The following is a 22,998-nucleotide window of genomic DNA, read 5'->3' as shown; positions in this document are numbered from 1 at the left end:
CTTCACAGCTAGAGGGTACTGAATGTAGAACCTGCGATTATATTGTTGCCAAACTGCCTTTGTGTGAGTCAACCGAAAACACGCACTAGACGAAATTTTGTAAAAGACATTTTTGAACTGTTCGTACGCAATAAAATACGCTGTGAGGTCCGAACGCGCGGATTTTTGTTTCCCCTGTATGTCAGAACTAACGCAGATCAGTGGAAGCGGAGAAGTGATGGCTCTGACTTCCACTCAGAGATGAAACATACAGCGTGCTCTGAGTACAGCGGGTGTATTCGGGCCGTTCATTATGCAAAGGCCGCGCTTATCAGCAAGGACAAACTGCCTCACACTGCGCTGAAGCTCCCAACACTCAGAGTGTGCTGTTCGTTTGTGCAATTAGTAGACTTCAAGGCGAGAAGACATGGACAATAAGCAGTTGGACGACCTTGCCGTTGAGACCTTCAGAAGATACCTGCGGATTCGCAGTGTCCACCCTAATCCAGACTACGGTAAGACACTTGAGTTCACTATACCTCGATTACCGACATTCACCTCCAGGCGAACTGTAAATAACGATGCACTGTCTATCTCTCTAAGTGTCCTGAAACCCTGGAGAATAGTTAAAACTCTTTTACAAACTCTAATAAATAACTGTCCTCACAGTTGGTCGCGCACTCTTTTAGGATACTAATCAAAAATTTGCACACTACAATTGCAAGTAGGCTGTTTAGGTTTTTATGTTGGTAACGCCACGTAGCGCTCTGTATGAAAATCACTGACCGTGCTGTGTGCAGTCTGTGGCTGGTTGGCATTGTTGGAATATTTGCTATTGTAGTGTTGGGCAGTTGGATGGGAACAGCGGGTACCGTTGCGCAGTTGGAGGTGAGCCACCAGCAGTGGTGGATGTGGAGAGAGAGATGCCAGAGTTTTTAGAGGACTATATGGACGTGTGTCCGCCAGAAAAATGAAATGTGTGAGGATGGATGTCATGAATTGATAGATATATATATATATATATATGATGACTTTTGAACATTATTAAGGTAAATACATTGTTTGTTCTCTATCAAAATCTTTCATTTGCTACCTACGCCTATCAGTAGTTAGTGCCTTCACTAGTAATAAACTTTTATTCGGCTGGCAGTATTGGCGCTCGCTGTATTGCAGTAGTTCGAGTAACGAAGATTTTTGTGAGGTAAGTGATTCATGAAAGGTATAGGTTACTGTTAGTCAGGGCCATTCTTTTGTAGGGATTTTTGAAAGTCAGATTGCGTTGCGCTAAAAATATTGTGTGTCAGTTTAATGATGATCAGAATAAGTAAAGAGAGAAATGTCTGAGGACGTTCCGTTTTGCTCAGCAGTTTGAAAATCAAATAACGTAGAAGTTGTCCAGCACAGTCATTCATAATTTTTTTAAGGGGACGTTTCATAGTTCGTTATGGGAAATAAAATACTTTTTAATTTTGAAATTTCATCTTGTTACGCTTTGGTTCACAGTTGCGTTAAATTTTGTGAAAGGATTTTTTGCTGTTGATGACGTTTTGTATTTGAAAGAAACCGTTGATATCGTAGTCAAGTAGCGAATTTTTCCCTTTCCGTCCCGGGTTCGATTCCCGGCGGGGTCAGGGATTTTCTCTGCCTCGTGATGGCTGGGTGTTGTGTGCTGTCCTTAGGTTAGTTAGGTTTAAGTAGTTCTAAGTTCTAGGGGACTGATGACCATAGATGTTAAGTCCCATAGTGCTCAGAGCCATTTGAACCATTTCCCTTTCCGTATTACGAAGTAACTTTACACAATATTTCACATCTCACGATCTACACAGCAGTGTAAAGAGGTCAGCGTGCAATTTTCCCATCGAATGGGTTAATATCATCCATATATGTCATGTTCTACACGTACCCGAATCATACGATAATAGTTGGCGGTGACTTTAATTTTCCCTCGATATGTTGGCGAAAATACATGTTGAATTCCGGAGATACGCATAAAATATCATCCGAAGTTGTGCTAAACGCATTCTCTGAAAATTATCTCGAGCAATTAGTTCATGAGCCTATGCGAATAGTAAACGGTTGTGAAAACACACTAGACCTCTTAGCAACAAATAATCCTGAGTTGCCGGCCAATGTGGCCGAGCGGTTCTAAGCGCTTCAGTCTGGAACCGCGCGACCGCTACGGTCGCAGGTTCGAATCCTGCCTCGGGCATGGATGTGTGTGATGTCCTTAGGTTAGTTAGGTTAAGTAGTTCTAAGTTCTAGGGGACTGATGACCTCAGATGTTAAGTCCCATAGTGCTCAGAGCCATTTGAACCAATCCTGAGTTAATAACGAGCATCAAAACCGAATCAGGGATTAGTGAACGCAGGGCTGTCGTAGCAAGATTGAATATTTTAATCCCCAAATCATCGAAAAATAAGCGAAAAATATACCTATTCAAAAAAACAGATAAAAATTCACTTGATGTCTTCCTGAGGGACAATATCCACTCATTTCAAATTAATAATATAGGCCTACGTGTAGACCAGATGTGGCTTAAATTCAAAGAAATAGTATCGGCAGCAACTGGTTAATTTATACCAAATAAATTAACAAACGACGGAGCTGATCCTCCTTGGTACACGAAACGGGTTAGAACACTGTTGCAGAAACAACGAAACAAACGTGACAAATTTAAACAGACGAAAAATCTCCAAGATTGGCGTCCTTTTACAGCAGCTCGAAATTTAGCGCGGACTTCAATGCGAGATGCTTTTAACAGTTTCCACAACGAAACTTTGTCTCGAAACCTGGCAGAAAATCCAAAAAGATTCTGGTCGTATGTGAAGTATGTTAACGGCAAGAATCAATCAATGCCTTCTCTGCTCGATAGCAATGGAGATACTATCGAAGACAGTGCTGTCAAAGCAGAGTTACTAAACACAGTCTTCCTAAATGCCTTCACAAAAGAAGACGAAGTAAATATTCCAGAATTCGAATCGAGAACAGCTGCCAACATGAGTAACGTAGAAGTAAATATCCTCGGAGTAGTGAAGCAACTTAAATCACTTAATAAAAGCAAGTCTTCTGGTTCAGACTGTATACCAATTAGGTTCCTTTCGGAGTATGCTGATGCATTATCTCCATACTTAACAATCATATACAACCGTTCGCTCGACGAAATATCCGTACCCAAAGACTGGAAAGTTACACAGGTCATACCAATATTCAACGAAGGTAGTAGGAGTAATCCACTATATTACAGGCCCACATCGTTAACGTCGATATGCAGCAGGATTTTAGAACATATATTGTGTTCGAACGTAATGAATTACCTCGAAGAAACCGGTCTATTGACACACAGTCAACATGGGTTTAGAAAACATCGTTCTTGTGAAGCACAACTAGCTCTTTATTCACATGAAGTGCTGAGTGCTATTGACAAGGGATTTCAGATCGATTCCGTATTCCTGGGTTTCCCGAAGGCTTTTTACACTGTACCACACAAGCGGCTCGTAGTGAAGCTGCGTGCTTATGGAATATCGTCTCAGTTATGTGACTGGATCTGTGATTTCCTGTCAGAGAGGTCACAGTTCATTGTAACTGACGGAAAGTCATCGAGTAAAACGGAAGTGATTTCTGGCGTTCCCCAAGCTAGTGTTATAGGCCCTTTACTGTTCCTTATCTATACAAACTATTTGGGAGACAATGTGAGCAGCCGTCTTCGGTTTTCTGCAGATGACGCTGTCGTTTATCGACCAATAAAGTCATCAGAAGATCAAAACAAATTGCACAACGATTTAGAAGAAATATCGGAATGGTGCGAAAAGTGGCAGCTGACCTTAAATAACGAAAAGTGTGAGGTCATCCACATGAGTGCTAAAAGGAAAGCGTTAAACTTCGGTTACACGATAAATCAGTCTAATCTAAAAGCCGTATATTCAACTAAATACCTAGGTATTACAGCTACGAACAACTTAAATTGGAAGGAACACATAGAAAATGTTGTGGGGAAGGCTAACCAAAGACTGCGTTTCATTGGCAGGGCACTTAGAAAATGTAACAGACCTACTAAGTAGACTGCCTACACTACGCTTGTCCGTCCTTTTTTAGAATACTGTTGCGCGGTGTGGGATCCTTACCAGATAGGTCTGAGTACGTCGAAAAAGTTCAAAGAAAGGCAGAACGTTTATTATCACGAAATATAGGAGAGAGTGTCACAGAAATGATACAGGGTTTGGGATGGACATCATTAAAAGAAAAGCGTTTTTCGTTGCGACGGAAACTTCTCACGAAATTCCAATCACCAACTTTCTCCTCCGAATGCGAAAATATTTTGTTGACACCGACGTACATAGGGAGGAACGATCACCACGAAAAAATAAGGGAAATCAAAGCTGTACGGAAAGATATAGGTGTTCATTCTTCCCGCGCGCTATACGAGATTGGAGCTGTAGCCATTTCTTCATCTTTGGTTGTGTGAAACAAATATTTCTGCGGCAATCTTTCTGATTTACATATTTTGAGAGATGGTAGTGTGGAGCTAAACAAGGAAAAAATATCCAGTACACATGGGATCTAAAATACAAACCTGAGGTGCTACCGGTACGAGCACTTATTCCGTAGAAGAAATTTGTTCACAGTATCGAAGATGAACTGCCCATAGCTCTTCAGGTATGCTTTTTAGAGCCCATATTTACTTTTTTTTTCTTCCAGTATCGCGTTCTTTAACTGTGTGCGTTTACGCCATTAACTCTGATATTTTTCGCATAAAATGAAAATAGTGCAACCGATCTGCGGTCATATTCACCATACCATGGAGCATTAGGTAACTGGTCAGCATATGTATTCAAACAAAATCACGAGTGATGTGGTCAACGTCTTCAAACCAGCACTACTAAAAACTAGTACTGTGCTCAAGTTTACAGAAGTTGCGCTTACATCTTCGCAGACTGTTTCAACATCGCCCGATTAGTTGCCGTGGTTGTCTTTTTGGAGTCATATTTGAAGACTCATTGCATTCCTTTAAAGAACCGCATTAGTATTCATCACACTCTGCTGTGGGGTGGAATGGGAGACCGAAGCGGGTAACATCAGCATTATTCACAGCTCAAACAAATTAGACACATTATTTTATAAAACATACAGTTCAATTGGTTTAATGGCTCTGAGCACTATGGGACTTAACATCTGTGGTCATCAGTCGCCTAGAACTTGGAACTACTTAAACCTAACTAACCTAAGGAAATCACACACGTCCTTGCCCGAGGCAGTATTCGAACCTGCGACCGTAACGGGAACTCGGTTCCAGACTGAAGCGCCTAGAACCGCACGGCCACACCGGCCGTCAAAACATTCAGTAAAATGTGAGAAGATGTTAAACTACCGCAGCTTAGTGAGTCAGTAATGTGACAGTGACGAATTATTTCAAGAAAATCTAACTACAAGTGTTTGGATTATTTCTCATATGTGCTATGAGTTTCTACTTGAAATTTAAAATTATTTAAAGGTCTTAATTTAATTGCGTTCACAAAAGTAAAAGTAAAAGTAAAAATTGAGAATTTTAAAACTTTGGTTTGAATTAGTTGCTATCTGCAAGCAACAAAAACTCTTAAAAAACTGAATGAAGTGTGAAACATCCATGATTAAATTCAAAATCATTAATTAAGATAGAACAACAGAATGTTCAAGCAAATTGCTTAGTTGGCCAAGGCTCCGTATGAAGGCACAGCGACAAACTCAGATAGGACGCCGACGCCACTGCTAGGGAAACAACGGCCGGGCCGGCGACACCAGACAGCGCTCTACCGAAATCTCTAACACAACTACAGACCAATTACCACACAAAGCACTACAACGTTAGTAGGTTGCCCAGAGAGGGGCGTGACGTAAAATGGCCAGGCCGTATCCTACGAGATATGGAGCCTGCGACAACTGACAGATAGTCCGCGTGACGTCACGATCTGAGTGCCGGGGCCAACGAGATACATGGGTGTTACAACAAACTTGTGATATCACACTAGTCGCCTTGTTCATCACACTTCGCGACCACTCAGCTCCGTGCAGGGCCCACGGTAAATCAATATGTCATTGAAAAGGTACCCACTAAACGTCTAAATTTTGGCGTGCGCTATCGAGAACTTTCGTGCTTTCAAATAACCAGTCAAGAAGTATTAAACTCTTCTGAAACAATTACTCGCTCCCCTCCGATGACAGCTAGTTGCACACCTAAGACCTGCAGTGTCAACTGGTGTGTTGTACGCGCCGCGGAATGTCTTTCTCGTGGGCCACGCTACGTGCCGATCTGTGGGGTAGGCACTTACGCTTCCGGTACTGAATTCACGCGTTCAATAAGCTTTTAGCAATAGTGTCAGGACCATCACCCGCACGTGGGTTTTTCTTGAACTGAATTTGTTTCAAGACTAGTATGCTTTCATATTAGGAAACAGTCCACAGTGAAGGAGGTAAGCACAAACAGTCTTTGCTTAATCCTGAGTATCATGTTTTTTTTGCTAAGTTTACATCCACAAAAATTAACCAGCATATATATATATATATATATATATATATATATATATATATATATATATATATATGGGTTACTTTTTGTAGATGTTTGAAATGGAACGTATTTCCTATGTACCCGGTTGTACTGTAAACTAACTGCCGAATAAGGAAAATATATTTCAATATTTTCTTTTCGAAAAGAGGCAGACAGTCGCGCTAAGTGGTTGTGAACAACTCATTGCGCGAATTTCACACATGAGAAGAAACCTATGGTTATCCTAAGCATTTCGATAAGAATTTGAAGATAGAATGAGGAGAGCAGATGGTTCTGTGCCAACAGGTCGTAGGACAAAAAAAAAAAAAAAAAAAAAAAAAAAAAAAAAAAAAAAAAAAAAAAAAAAAAAAAAGCTTCAAATAGCTCTGAGCACTATGGGACTTAACATCGGAGGTCATCAGTTCCCTAGAACCTACAACTACGTAAACCTAATTAACCTGAGGACATCACACACATCCAAGCCCGAGGCAGGATTCCAACCTGCGACCGCAGCAGTCGCGCGGTTCCGGACTGAAGCGCCTAGAATAGCTCGGCCACTGCGGCCCGCTAGTTAGTAGGACAATTCTGAGATCGGCACCGTATGCTTTTCCTTCTTTGTTTCCTGGACAACCGTCCTATATGCCTGTTGATCTATCTGCTGAGAGAAAATCTCCAGAGGAAAGAGCAAACAAAATTTTGTGTCGAAAGAAACGAAATATCAGTGTAAGGTGTGTGCAGGATGCGATTACGAACTATAATACTTTTACAAGTAGAATAAATGAACTAGGTTTAAGTGACTCTTCGTGTAAGATTACCAAGGATTTCGTATTATTTTGTAGACATTGCGTCAAAGAAATTCCATTTGTTTTACGTTCTATAGTAATTTTAAGAGATTTCATTAGAGAAATATTTGTGGATAGCTGTAAGGTATCCTTATATCTGATGAATTTGAATGTTTGTCTCTAAGCAGCACATATCATAGGGAAGTTTTCAGACAACTTCTGGAAATGCTAGTTGACTTATCGCTTTTCAGAGACGTGCACTTGTGGTAAACATTTTAAGGAAATCATTTCAAAAACATGATCCATTTTGGGGAATATTCTCTCAAATAATTATTCTAAAATAAGGAATAACATCCCCGTAACTAACAGCAGAAGTAAGTTACTTGAATTTTCCAAATAAATGCAGATTTATGTGTAGTGGTGTATGTTTTCGTTTTTACTTTTTCGTCGTGAATGTCTGCTTTCCTCTGCCATGTGAAAAAAAAGTGTTTTTGACATTACATCAAAATCCAGGATTGCATGTTTCACAAAAGCGCTAAAGAGAAGCAAACACTTAAGTAATGGTCTTTGAGCTAAGCTGCATAGTTACGAGTAAATGTGGTTATAATTTTAGTTCCCCTTTCTATGTTCTTTACAGCTACTGTTCAATCTGCGTGAAATGTACAAAGTGCGACGGTTTACACGTTAGCATCAAATGTTTCAACTGTAGATGGTGCTGTGAACTGGAATGAGATTTTCATGCAGCAGCGAAGTGTGCGCTGATGTTACACTTCCTCGCAGATCAAAACTGCATGCCGGACCGAGACTCGAACTCGGGAAAGACACAGGTCCCGAGTTCGAGTCTCTGTCCGGCACACAGTGTGCCAGGAAGTTTCGCGCTGTGAACCGTTACAATGCCGTCGCGCCTCCGTCTGCGCCTAGCACGCAGGCCATGACGTCATTGGAGGCAGTTGCTGGCCTTCCTTCACTTAGGCTTCGGCCAGGCTCCAATGATGAGGCCTAATCCTACAGACGACCTTTTAAGATTTGTCAGTAGCCACTATAAAACTGACGTAAATCTTCATACCAAAAATTCAAGAGATTTTATTTCATAACACACCAGACGGTGACCGGCTTAAATAAGTGACCTGAATATTTCCCTCAATTGTAATTACAGCTTGTGCGAATTTTTAGGGAACTGTTACTAGTAACACACAATTAGAATCATTTGGCCTGCGACTAATAGAGGTTTGGTGAGTCTAAACAGCAGACCTCTAGAAGCAGAACTCAGCACCATGCTCATATTAACGTCATAGTTTAATGACAACCATGAAGCCACGACGTAACACTGGTCTACAAAATTCAACTTTGTAAAACTTTGCGAGCGCCAAAGTAGGTTATCCTTACATGAACACGAATCTGGCATTAGTTTTTCCTCAGCACCCACAGTTTTTGTGTAAATTGCATTAATCACTAATTGTATTCAGTTTTTGTGTTTCTTAAACAATATGATTTCGTCTGTAAATGCTAAAAAAGCAGAGAGCGTGAACTGCAAATGAAATTGTTGTGGATTGGCAAGACAGCCAATCCACTAGGAGGAAGCCGAAAGGCACGCGTTTAAGCACACGCAGGCTGGCGTGAGGTCTGGAACAGGACACGGAAATGAGACTAGTAAAAAACGTACGTAGCTTCTGGAATACTTAACTTTAATCCATAATTGGTGAACATCGCTCTTGACGGTAAATGTCTTACAGCATCAATAGTAACTGGTAATGGCGCCTTGCTAGGTCGTAGCAAATGACGTAGCTGAAGGCTATGCTAACTATCGTCTCGGCAAATGAGAGCGTATTTTATCAGTGAACCATCGCTAGCAAAGTCGGCTGTACAACTGGGGCGAGTGCTAGGGAGTCTCTCTAGACTAGACCTGTCGTGTGGCGGCGCTCGGTCTGCAATCACTGATAGTGGCGACTCGCGGGTCCGACGTATACTAACGGACCGCGGCCGATTTAAAGGCTACCACCTTGCAAGTGTGGTGTCTGGCGGTGACACCACAGAAATATGTTTTCACAAATACCTAAATTTTTTGGAGGTTTTCTGCGCCTCTTATTTGTGGCACTACTATCCTACAGTAGTGTCCCACAGCAGTGAGCCATCATAATTCTTGCACATTGCCCTTGATAGCGAAGCTCCAATGTAGATACGGTCGGATGAAATCTTACTCCATGTTCATTGGAGACTTGTCCAAGAGCACCAGCAAGAAGGAATACAAATGCGAGTTAAGAACAAGCCCTTTCAACGAATTACAGTAGACTGTAGCAGTTCGTTGACTAACACATCTCCATTATCTACTCTCTTGTTTCCAAAGAAATCAGAACACATTTTTATGAAAGAATTCCAGCAGTCCAGTTCAAGATAGAGCAAAGCAGTGACAAAATCAGGATCGTGGATAAAGTAATTTGAGGGCCAACAAAGACACCTGCTTACACTCTGGCTTCTCTCAACACAGGCAATTTCTGACATAAGTACATGAAACTAGGTCCACCTTTGTCCATTGCAACAACGAACGACTTAATAAGTCCAAGATTTATGTGAAGTGGTGGTCACAAAATGTCTCTCAAATTCAACAATGGAACGCTTGCTACGTTCCTCCAACTACGTTCCATGTGTGTACGGTCAGGCCAGATCTGTCTGTCGTAATGACTCGTTCACTGCTATCCCATTCACAAAGGAAACGCCAGTGGTTTCTACACCCAAATTGCAATTTTGTAAGTAAGCTAATTACTTTGAAGGCAGCACAGATTTTCCACTTGTGGCTGTTGTACTGAATTTAATTCCACAAAAGTTCCATACAGCTGTATGTTTTCTTGAAATTAATGGTACAACGAGGAAAATGGTACAGGAGGAAATACGATTGTGTACGAGTACCGCTTTGGGGCTAATTTTGGAGTCATCAACGAATAGTCGCCGTTCCGCTGATTTAAGTTTCATTCCCACACCATTAAAAAGAAGATTCACGTCACTGCAGTAACAGAATGAGTCTTCCATGTCAAAGAATGATGCGAAGGCATCGTGATGATATCGAAAGATACGAACGCTAGTATCTTTCTCTAGTAAATTCCCTAAAGTTCAGCTTGTGCCTTAGAAAGATATAGATCCCTAAAAAGGTCATTCAAGTCATTTTGTGTCAGGAGATCTGCCGTGCTTTCTTCGTAATCGAAATCAGAGCTTACACTCTCCGCGTCTCTGTTGGATTTTACCCGGGATTCAACATTCAGTGGCCACATGTCTGGAGGAATGGGGACAGGTAAGGGAGACCTATGCGGTACGAGTCGATTAGTTGACTTTATGGAGGGATACTTGATCGTCTTTCTGTCCTTGCCGTTCATCCCTGTTATTTGAAACATGCAGAACTAGCAATAACTTACGTAATTGGTCGGTTCCTTCCGTATCATCAAAATTGCAAAAAGCAATGCAATTTACCCTTTTTCTTCACCCAACCATTAAGATGATACGAACAGTTCACCTAATTTGCACCCTAAATAAGTATCTCAATTTCTTCAATACGGGTGTTACATGTCGTCTGCTTTATTTAATAGTGTTCTCCCCACAGACATAACAAAAATTATTTGTGCGATTTAAACATACTCTTGACATTGTACAGGCACTAACACAAATGGACTACTAAAACAACACGGAGCACTCAGTACAAGGTATATTTAGGCCGCACTGTTTGCACTCATGACTGCACTGACAAACAAAGAAAGCATTCCCTCACGACCGACAAGAACACGGGCTTGAAGAGCAACAGATAATGTGTCACTCGCACTGTTGCCGCGTTGTAAAGGATTAATGAAACGGAAGCGTTCCTGTAGTCGTGCCATGAGAGCGGCCTTAATAGGATGCATTTCTTGAGAAATCTACCTATTTTCTTTTTGTAAACATTCCTATGTAATGAAAACTGAAGGTGCTGCAAAAAAAAAAAAAAAAAAAAAAATGGTTCAAATGGCTCTGAGCACTATGGGACTCAACTGCTGAGGTCATTAGTCCCCTAGAACTTAGAACTAGTTAAACCTAACTAACCTAAGGACATCACAAACATCCATGCCCGAGGCAGGATTCGAACCTGCGACCGTAGCGGTCTTGCGGTTCCAGACTGCAGCGCCGTTAACCGCACGGCCACTTCGGCCGGCCTGGAAAAAAAGAAATAACATATTCGTGCATGGGGGCTCGAGAAATATAAGAAACACCCATTTTCATTGTTGAATATTTTCTTCTTGACCGGTGTAAAAAATGTTCAGATGTGTGTGAAATATTATGGGACTTAACCGCTAAGGTCATCAGTCCCTAAGCTTACACACTACTTAACCTAAATTATCCTAAGGATAAACACACACACCCATGTTCGAGGGAGGACTCGAACCTCTGCCGGAACCAGCCGCACAGTCCATTGACCGGTGTAACAAGCGGTCTGAAAGATGAAACCACATGCTTACTTAAAGCTGCTTATAATAACAACAAAGAAAGATTTATGAATTTCAGGGCTCTTAAAAAGAACCGGCAATAAGACGGCCGTTACACTCTATATCACAATACAAATTAAACGAGTAGAATAGTAATTTAAACTCACTAATTCAAACGGGAAAAAGACAATTTAGAGTATGCACAGCTTCTGACCTATTCTGATAGGCCGCCTTGCGGCCCAACACACAATAACTGCACACAATTTGACGACCGCAAGATTAATATAGAAGGTCAAAGTATTAATTGACTGAGGCAAGGTTCAGATAGCACCTCCGCAACACGGCACCAACGGTCCATAAAGTGAAACAGAGTCTCAACGTGCACGCCAGGAACAGCAACCGGCCGCTCGTATCTGGCAGTGGGTGGCGGCAAATCCACGTTTCAGGTTGTCCCTCATAAGCGTACTTCCCGAGACATAGCCCGGCAGGCACAAAGGGGGGGGGGGGGGGGGGGTGGGCGCGGCAGGCACAAAGGGGGGGGGGGGCGCGGTTCAGTCACCGCCGCGTTCCTTGCACACAACACCGCTAGCCGTCCATAACACCCACCTGCCCCAGTAGGGTCACTGTTTTACCAGTTAATAGCACGGCGCTCTGTGGCCACTTCCCTTACGCTGTGTACCTTCCTCTCAGACTCTGCTCCTTGGAGCCCACCGTCAAACTAGCAAGGCGCCGCTGTTACTCGAAGAGGCGCGCTGGGGCAACAATCGCCGCACAACGGCACAATCGACAATCGAAATGTCGAAGCGAGCCGCACTGCTCGAAATGATGTATTTATGAACTTGTCCTCATGAAAAGGCCGTGTTCTGAATCCTAAATTGGTCATTAATGGTTCAAATAGACAATATTCTACATAAATATGCTGCCTAGATGGAAATAAACTCCAGGAGAACGAATTCTTTAACTAAAATGTCATTTCTAAAATATCTCCTGCCCTTCGTTCGTGTGTAAATTACACGTTTAAAAGCGTTTTTTATTCGGAAAATTTCTTATAAGGTATATTCGAAGATAGCTCGTAAGGAATGGATAAAACTAACAGACGATCAGCACATTGTAAAATATCGTAAACCATTGTAGGCTGAACGGAAATTCTGACAACCATTGCCGCCACCACCGATAAGTTATTGTATAAAATAAGCAACATTTATACTCTACAGTGGTATTAATCAAATACTGATGTCAATTTCATTAAAAGTAAAATATTTATGTCGTATAGTATATGGCTAAGAACCTGGAGCAAGCTTGTCTAGTTGCCTCTTTTTAGGTTGTAAATGTTTCGTAACTGGATCTGAGATACCTGTGTTTAAATTTCTAAGTTTTGTTTGCGTTGATGACTTTGGCATAAACGGATGAATGCAAAACGTGACCCTGGCACATCGCCTACGTCTTTCCAGAATTATTACAGGCACCGCCGAACTGGTTACTTGACGTTCCGTGAGACATTGAGAAGAGTTTTTGATACAGCCCACCACTTAACTACACTGCCTGGTAATCACGATCTGAGCTGGAGGGGTGACGCGCAAGGAAGGACCAATACCAGAGTCGTGAAAGCGGAGGAAAGCGTTTGGAGGAAACGAATCACAATTTCTCACAAACTAAAACTGTGTTTATTAATCACCAGACATACTGAGCCATGCTGCGCCTCGCTTTGGTGCTGTTTGTAGGTTTCCGCCCTCTGTTGGAAGCCAGACTGCCTCCTTTAGTTGGCATGGTTGCGGTTGTTTGTCTTCTTCTCGTGTTGACTGGCGGCACTCGGTTTCGCAAGCTTTGCCTGTCCGCTAGTGGCAGCAGCGGCAATTATCGGTATGTAGTAACTGTTGCCCTGTCTTTGTGGCGATGTCATTGTTTTTCCGGGTCGTGTGAGTGGGAAGTTCGGTTGGGGACTTAGGAGGAGCCAGGTCCGCGCAGTACCAGAACACGCCAGGACCGCTGGCGGCACGTATTGTGTCTTTGGTTATATTTGTTATGTTTCGGCCTTCTCTCTTTAGTACTCGTGTATTTCCGACCCTGAGTGAAGTAAATATCCGAAGATGACTTATTTCAGTTATGGGGTGACTGCATTGGTTATAAATAATGGTGATGGTCATAGTGGGTTTCCTATAAATTATAAACTCATGTTTTATGTTTCTCTTGCGTATGTGGAGGTATAAGAAATTGAGTGTTTCATCTGTTTATTTATCAATAGTGAACTGTATTTGCGTGCGGATGGTGTTCATGCCTACATGAAGTGCTTCTACACGAGATTGTGATCCATTTGTTACGAAAATTATATTGGCTACTTATCTGACTTAACATTTTAATTTTTACTGGTTTGGTTTTACTATTTTGTCTAAGATTTAATTTTCTGTTTGATTGATGGTAATCTTGGAGGCCACTTTGGGATCCTACAGGCAGTCCCCCTCGTAGACAGTAAAATTTTTTGCTGAATGTGAGGTAGTTTTGCTTTGTGTTGAGTTTGAGTACAACTGTTATTTCTTGTGTGTTTGTCGTGGATATGTTTCCTTGTAGTTAGAGATTTATTTTCATGATGTTGATGGTTTCTCCTGGTGGAACGTGTGTGTATATGGAAATTATGTCAAATGAAATTAATGTTGCTGTGTTTGGTAAGTTTTCATTCCTCATGTTTTCTTTTAATTCACGTGAGTTCTTAAGACTTCCGTTTTTTGTTTGTTTGTATATTGTCTGTAGCAATGTGGCTGTGTCTGTGTGGCTAAGCAGTATGTTGGTGCTTCGGTAAAATTAATCAGGGTGTGTACAGGGATACCTGGTTTGTTAGTTTTTAGGCAATGATTTTGGAGTAGGGACCTTTGTATTTTTCTGTGTCGTTCTTTTAGTCTGTGTGTCTATAAATATTAGTTCTATGTTTCTCAGAGTTTTCTGTAAGTTCCTTTGGTACTAGTTTATTGGCAGTTGTTAATTCTGTGATGTCGTTGCTCTGGTTTCCTTGTTAGGTTGAGGTTGAATTCAGGTGTATTCAGTCTTTCTTGTTGGTTTATGATGTGTTCAGCTTCTGTTATGATATGCTCTATTGTCCTATGTGACACCATTGTGTTAGTGTTATATTTGTGACCCTTTCCAAGCAGGCTGCTTTCTTGTTTGGATAAATTTATACCTGTTAGATTAATTACACTTTTGTGAAAGATTTGTTTGTTGTATTGATATTAAGATTCATAGATATTTGTGTGATTTATCATTTTGATGATTTTTTTTGTTTGGTTGCCTGTATTCGTTCTATTATGTGATCTGTGTATGTTTTAACACTGTGTATTGGTTCATCAAAGAATGGCGAACACTTAGTACAATTTACTAGTTCTGTTTAGTTCAGTATTGAACTTTTTTCTTTTTCTAAGACTACAGAGAACGGATATCTTTTATTGTCCACATCATTTTGGCTTTCCGTTTGTTCATTGCGCTGTGGATAAAATGTTTACATTTATGATTACATGGCTGCATATTATTTCATATGCTAAACACAGTTTGATGAATTTTATGTGAAGTATTGTTTTTCGGAGTTCGATGGTTGTGTTTTGAAATATTTGAAGAGCTGTACAGAAAATATGAAGTAAGTACCAAAAAAATATTGGTACAGATATGTAGACGATATAATTTACCTAACAGTGGAATCGCAGCTGTGTATCAAAGAACTTCATGGGGACATTAACGCCATCCACCCACAAATACAGCTCATCACTGAAACACAAATGTCAAACTTAGTTTCTTAGATCTCACCATACACAATAGAAACAATAATCATGAGCTTACAGTTTATAGGAAACCCACAATTACCAGCACCGCCATTCACAACCAATCAAATCACCCCTTAACTTACAAAGAAGCCAGCTTTAAACATATACCTAATAGACTGAGCAAACCTCCAATGAACGAAGATGACTACAAGAAGAACTGAACAGAATAAAACAAACTGCAGAGGACAAAGGTTATGATACAAATACTACTAACAACAAAATACAAAAACAGGAATACACACACATGCACACTTGAACTAAACACTACAAACATCAACAACACTTCAAATCTGCGCGCCACATCCCAGACAATCACGCCAGAAACAAATGAACACTAGACAGCCAGAACAACACGTAATGGCGACTGAAACTCTGTACTTGGAGAACAAATCGTAATAAATCCCTATCTATCTACAAAAACGAGAGAAATAAAAGTTTTACCTCGATATAAACAAGGAAAGGTGCCATGACATCAAAAAGTGTAAGTAAAGCGCCAATTAATATGATACATAAATAACCTCAGTCGGAAATGCATAATAAAAATAAAAATAAAATGACGTTTTGCTGTTTGCAGATTACAAGCTGTAGATTGACTTGTACACCTACACCTACAGCTACTACCACAAACTTCAACTAGTTTCATGTGAGATATATAAACAAAAGCACACATCCACTTTATCCCCATATGTACTACAAAAATAGAACCTTTCAAAATGTAGTATGCGGACAACACAGAATGCTTCGCCTCAGTGATAAATTATTCAATTCTGTACTGTATGCAAACCAATGTAAAATATTTGACAGCAATCGCATATATTTTTACAAAAAGATTATTTAAAGGTTAATATGTATCAACAATTTTGCAGAAGAAAAATGAACAAATGAACCCACTGAAGATAGCACAAAAACTGGTGAAACATGTCGGGTGAAATCATAACTACAATTGTGTCTTGCATAAGGCGGAAACCATCTCCAGTGTGGTTATCAAGCACAGAAATAAATAAATTGCAACATTCACAAAATGATTCCATCCATTACATGTTCTGGCTTTCGTCAGTTATTGAGCTGATAACGTCTGTGCGGTGAGACACGACGTGTAGTCGGTGTGCGGAGTTAGCCTTCTTCTGCCAGTCGGGATGTACGATCTTGGCTACATAGCTCTAAATCATAACGAAACACTGTAAACACTGCACCCTGTAGAGCGTCATCAGAAAGCAGATATGGCGGGAAGATAACACTGTAAAGTGCCTAGATAAACAACTGTTGATATAAACTTAGCTTTCAACTTCTTTTTTCTATATTCATACTTACTACAAAAGTAGAGGCATGTTTCACATCTTCTTCTAAATCACTGGATCACTGAAGTTAGTACACGAATCACATAGTGTCTGGAAAGAACCACTGTGGGGGTAAGAAGCGCCTACCTCTCAAAGGGATGGGTGTTGGAGTGAAAGAGGGTAGCCCAAAACAGGCAAGCCCCCGTGCATAGCCAAATGCTTACGATCTACAAGACCCTGATGCTCGTGATTTCATGTCGACAAGAATGAGCTTACAGTCATCTGACACGCAGCTCACGATTCTCTTAAATAAAGCCTAAGGGTTCATTTGAGAACGAATTTTCACTCTGCAGCGGATGTGCACTAATTTGGACCTTGCCTCGAACATGAGACCTTTGCGGATCGTAAGTCACGCTTGCATAGCTCAGTCGGTAGAGCATTTGCCTGCGAAAGGCAAAGGTTCAAGGTTCGAGTTACAGTCCGGCACACACTTCTAATCGGCAAGGAAGTTTCATAACAATACATTATTTCTGGTGATAATCATTAATAGTGGACAACGCTGTTGTGGGATGGCTAGATAACTTGAGAACACAGGTAGTCGACCTACGGTAAAACTACATCGGAATGATAACTACGAAGAGGCAAGACTATCGTATGGTTCCAGGAGAGGGGACGCATCCCTCTGAGTAGTTGCAAGTTCATCTGTGTGACCTTGTTACTGTGTGATCAGACCTTGTAGTATCATCCAGCTTTTCCTTTTCTGGTACATCATCATGATTTAAAGCAAAAGAAAACTGCAGCCGTTGTATTCCCACAGAGATACAGCGAAATCGCGCTACTGTTGTGGAGAATTGTGTGAAACTAGTCTTCGGTCTGCAGATTACAGGAGTGATAATTGTGAATTTAACACGATCCTGGCGGAACAGTGGTTATTAGTTAAATTACTCATTCTCTTTCAATGTGACGAAAGAAGAATGTAGGCGTGTTTGCACTGTCAAAACTAGATGCGATTTCGCACAATGAAACTTCACCAGTCAGTAACGCCCCACATACTGCACGACTTAGTTCTGGAATATCATCAGGAGCCCCACCACAGGGCTGGACGCTATTTCATTATTATAAGTCCCTGTGCTCATTTGCTGAGCGTCGTGACCCCATGAACCAACAGCCTAATCCCCAGCAGTGTAATTTCTTTCACATGTCACAGTGAATTAATTCGCAACGAAGTTTGTAATGTAATATGGTCTAGTGGAGGAAAGTATTCAGAACTTTGTACCCGTCGGATACCACTTTTATTTTCCTAACATAGAAAGTTCGAATGGGCCACGACACCGAAAGGCTTAAGAGATCTCTAAATAAAGGAAAGAACTTTTGATGAACATTTTTTTGTGGTTGTGAAAGCAGTTTTCCATGATTACGGCCTTGAAGTAAAAGAAGAAACCAGCAATTTGATCATTTCTATTATGAAGATATCTTCACGTAATAAATTAATAATATATATTTAAGTGGGCTCATACTTTAATTGGCAATAAGCCAATTCTTAAATAAAGTGCCCCTGCCATGAACTTCAGCTATGGAAAGATCAAGAATTTTATGCGAAATAGAGGCTGAAGTCCCTACAGCGATTTATAGAACCGCGCCCTAACGAAAGACTGAGAAAATTATTTTATGTTCAGGGACCGTGCTGGAGATCATGAGATGCACTTTGCTACGGATACTAATTTACGATTTTTTTTGGTTCACCATTAGTAAAAAAAGAAACGACAGTGTAATCTGCTGGAAAACTTACAGGCACCGTTTTCTGTGATAGGACATATTTCTCGTTACTTTTTCCCCCCTCTTTTTCGATCTGGGACACACGAGACACAGACGTATTTCAATTTTGCTCGTAATTTCACAAAAGACTCCGTTGGGATGAATCACACTAACAGCACATTCAGCCTCCCACTTCTCAAGTTACTGTGGAAAAAATTAAGGCATTTGGGCGCATATGTCTTCCGCACGCTCCCTGTACTTCCAATTTGACTCCTTCCATCTACAATCAGCTGGAGTGGGCTAACAATTAGCTACTACGCCTTTGCTACATACCACTGATGGACATCCAGAAAGTGATGCATCAGTATCTTCGGGCAGCAGAAACAGACTTCCACAGTAACGGAATTTTCTAACTAGCACAAGGGTTGGAAGGATGTGTGCAGAAAAATCGAGAATATACTGAGAAATAAAAGAGAACTCTGCAGGTTAAAATGAACATCATTTGTCAAAAAAATATTTATAACAAAGGATGCTTCATGTCTCTAGGATGCTCGAAAAATATAGAATAACGTCCTCGGTATCTTTCGTTACGAGACGATTCAATAAATCTTTCGAGGGACTCATTCCTCTATTTTCAATAAAATTCTCGATATTTCCATAGCTAAGTGTTACGGCAGGGACAGCAGCCTTACATTCATTTCGAAATTGGTTTACTGCCAACGAAAGTATGTGCCCACTTAAATGTTTATTAATTACTTATTACGTAAAGACCGCATCATATTAGCGGTATTCAAATTTCTGGTTTCCGCAACAGACTACCACCTTCAGGCGTGATTAATCCACTACCAGTTTCATAGTGATGCGTAAAAATTGAAGTTATGTGTTCTCAACAGCATGAAGCCGTATAAAATACGTCATGAATTGTACATCACGCCGTCAAAATTAAACAAACCAGAATAATCAAATTCAAACCATGCGGTTTCAGTTTCGAGAATACTTTATTTGTAATAAATAAAAGGTTGAAAGCAAACAAAGTAAACAAAATTTCTCATTTCAGTGTCAGCGACAGTGGAGATTATAAAGCAGAAAGTTACATTTAGTTTACACTCAAGATCCTGACTGTCATACTCGCGTTTCATCTGTCTTCGGTAACAACAAATTGAAATAATCCATAGCAGCGAAATTTTGCTTTTCCTCGGGACGTCTTACACTATGTGATCAAATGTATCAGGACACCCATAAAACATACGTTTTTCATATTAGGTGCATTGTGCTGCCACCTACTGTCAGGTACTCCATATCATCGACCTCAGTAGTCATTAGACATCGTGAGAGAGCAGAATAGGGTGCTCACGGACTTCGAATGTGGTCAAGTGATTGGGTGTCACTTGTGACTTACGTCTGTACATGAGATTTCCACACTCCGGAACATACCTAGGTCCACTGTTTCCGATGTGATAGTGAAGTGGAAATGTGAAAGGACACGTACAGCACAAAAGCGGACAGGCCGATCTCGTCTGTTGACTGACAGAGACCGCCGACGGTTGAAGAGGGTCGTAATGTGTAATAGGCAGACATCTATCCAGACCATCACACACCAATTCCAAATTGCATAAGGATCCACTGCAAGTACTATGACAATTGGGCGGGATGTGAGGAAACTTGGATTCCATGGTCGAATAGCTGCTCATAAGCCACACATCACGCTGGTAAATGCCAAACGACGCCTCGCTGGGTGTAAGAAGAGTAAATATTGGACGATTGAACAGTGGAAAAACGCTGTGTCGAGTGACGAATCACGATACACAATGTGGCGATCCGGTGGCAGGGTGTGGGTATGATGAATGCTCAGTGAACGTCATCTGCCAGCATGTGTAGTGCCAAAAGTAAAATTCGGAGACGGTGGTGTTGTGGTGTGGTAGTGTTTTTCGTGGAGGGGGCTTGCACACCTTGTTGTTTTGCGTGGCACTATCACAGCACAGGCCTACATTATTGTTTTAAGCATCATCTTGCTTCCCACTGTTGAAGAGCAATTCGGGGATGGCGAGTGCATGTTTAAAGGCGATCGAGCACGTTCATAATGCACGGCCTGTGGCCGATTAGTTACTCGACAATAACGTCACTGTAATGGACTGCTCTGCACAGAATCCTGAAAAGAATTCTTTAGAAAACCTTCGGGATGTTTTCGAAAGCCGACTTCGTGCCAGGCCTCACCGACCGACATCGATACCTCTCCTTAGTGCAGTACTCAGTGAAGAATGCGCTGCCATTCCCCAAGAAACTTTCCAGCACCTAATTGAACGTATGGCTGCGAAAGTGGAAGCTGTCATCAAGGCTAATGGTAGGCCAACAACATAATGAATTCTAGCATTACCGATGAAGGGTGCCACGAACTTGTAAGTAGGTTTCAGCCCGGTGTCCGGATACTTTTGATCGCATAATGTCTACCTAAACATCAGCGACATACTAGCCTGTAAGAAAACAGTGAAAATTATCACTCACTAATACAAAAGCATTCCTCAATATTCTTCGAAGCATAGGTGTTAGAGATTGTATCCAGTATTGTGGAAATTACTGATTTTAGTTACAAACTAAGACACCAGCAAACATGAGAATCTTACATATTTTGCTCCATCCGGATTTTATGTTCTGCTTCTAAGACACTGGTTTAGATCAATGGGGTTACATACTAAGGAGGACGTATTCCACTGCTAAATGCAAATATATCGTCGTTTCCACCTCACATACCGCGAGTGACGGGTTCTCTCGTGAAGCGGTTGGACGTGCGAGTGTGTTCGGCCCGGAGTACGCGCCTCGCACACCGTTAGACGTAAACAAATAAGTGCACTTGCTGTGGGTAACGTAGGTTCATCCAGGCGTGAACACCGTAGTTATGATGCTCAGTCAATCGCCAACGTCGGACGTGTTGCCATTGAATCAGGCGGAGTGCTCCACCAATAAATACTCTGGGACAACGCATTCCATATTGAACATGTCACCTGTAAAATAAAATTAGTTAAAGGACACAGTTCCTCATTGTGAAACACCCGAATTGGCCACTAATGTGTTTAAGGAGAAGGAAGCTGTACTAGGTGGCCAATTAAAATTAAAATCCACATTGAAACAAGTACCTGAAGCAACTGATGTATCGTTCAATTCTATTCGCGGAATCAAGAGAGAGCTGTAAATGATCCAGGCAGATGAATCATCGACATTTTTCGTAGATCATAAAGAAAGGCAGAGAAGATTTTGGAAGTCCAGTTCAGATAGTTTTCATGAGCAAGTCGTTTGCTGCATGATCAATAATTTCTACATTACAGATAAAAAAAAGACCCACTTCAAAGAAATTCATAAACAATTAGGGATTTTAATACATTTTTTGGATATGTAAACACACTTTGTAAAATTCGTAACACTGTAGGACTTAAGAAAGTTTTCCAGGAACAAAGGGGTATTAGGGCAGAACGAATTGCTCACTAAAAAAAGTATCCGAGAGTACAGGTGTGAGTGTCGTCCATTTATCTCTATGGACGAGACACACGTTCACACTTTTCAAACATAAGGGATTTTAATACATTTTGTTGGATATGTAAACACAATTTGTAAAAGTCGTAACACTGTAGGACTTAAGAAAGTTTTCCAGGAACAAAGGGGTATTAGGGCAGAACGAATTGCTCACTAAAAAAAGTATCCGAGAGTACAGGTGTGAGTGTCGTCCATTTATCTCTATGGACGAGACACATGTTCACACTTTTCACCAGCGTCGTACGAATGGCGCGACAAATCACTAAGGGGTCCGCTTATACGTGTTTGGAAGGAATGCTGCATTATCATCAACAATTCTGGCGGGGAAGACGGTTTTGTACCGAATGCCTACGTAAGGCTTAAATGTAGCCGGAAAACAGGGATTTATCACAATCGTATTGACCTCTGAAATTGTGAAAAGAGGGTCAAGTGGAGATCAGTATCTAATCTACCACCTTATATTGTCCTCGTTTCGCGTAACGACCTTTACCACGGGAAATACTTACCCCTATTTGCACATCAGTCTCCACGAGGAGAGAAGTGAAGTCCCTGTTAACAGCAGAAGGAATTCCATTCCACATGGACGAGCTGAGACCCCAGAGATATTCACTGATCAAAATGAACAAAATCAAAATGAACAAACCAGACGACGTCACTTACAAAATAGGTAGTATTTTAACCGAACATCTAAATACTGTGTTACGACGTTATCCATACCACCCACAACTGAATCCAAAAGCGCTATTATGGGTAAGAGTCGAGAACGGCAATTTTGTACTTGATGTGACTATCAGAATGGACAAAAAAAAATGGTTCAGATGGCTCTGAGCACTATGGGACTTAAATTGAGGTCATCAGTCTCCTAGAACTTAGAACTACTGTAAGTAGGCTGTTTAGGTTTTCTTATTGGCAACGTTA

General features: G+C 41.1%; 1 protein-coding gene across 1 annotated transcript in view; it reads left to right on the top strand.

The window, feature by feature from the left end:
• Positions 1–351: 351 nt before the first annotated feature.
• Positions 352–22,998, top strand: part of LOC126092169 (aminoacylase-1-like) — a 97,721-nt gene continuing 75,074 nt past the window's right edge. The window contains exon 1 of the mRNA XM_049907644.1: positions 352–494. Within this exon, the coding sequence (XP_049763601.1) occupies positions 407–494 (88 nt within the window). The 5' untranslated portion in view covers positions 352–406. The remainder of the gene's footprint in view (positions 495–22,998) is intronic.

The sequence above is a fragment of the Schistocerca cancellata genome, chromosome 7 (genome assembly GCF_023864275.1).
Source record: "Schistocerca cancellata isolate TAMUIC-IGC-003103 chromosome 7, iqSchCanc2.1, whole genome shotgun sequence".
NCBI classification, from domain to species: domain Eukaryota; kingdom Metazoa; phylum Arthropoda; class Insecta; order Orthoptera; family Acrididae; genus Schistocerca; species Schistocerca cancellata.
This window is presented reverse-complemented; position numbering and strand designations above follow the sequence as displayed.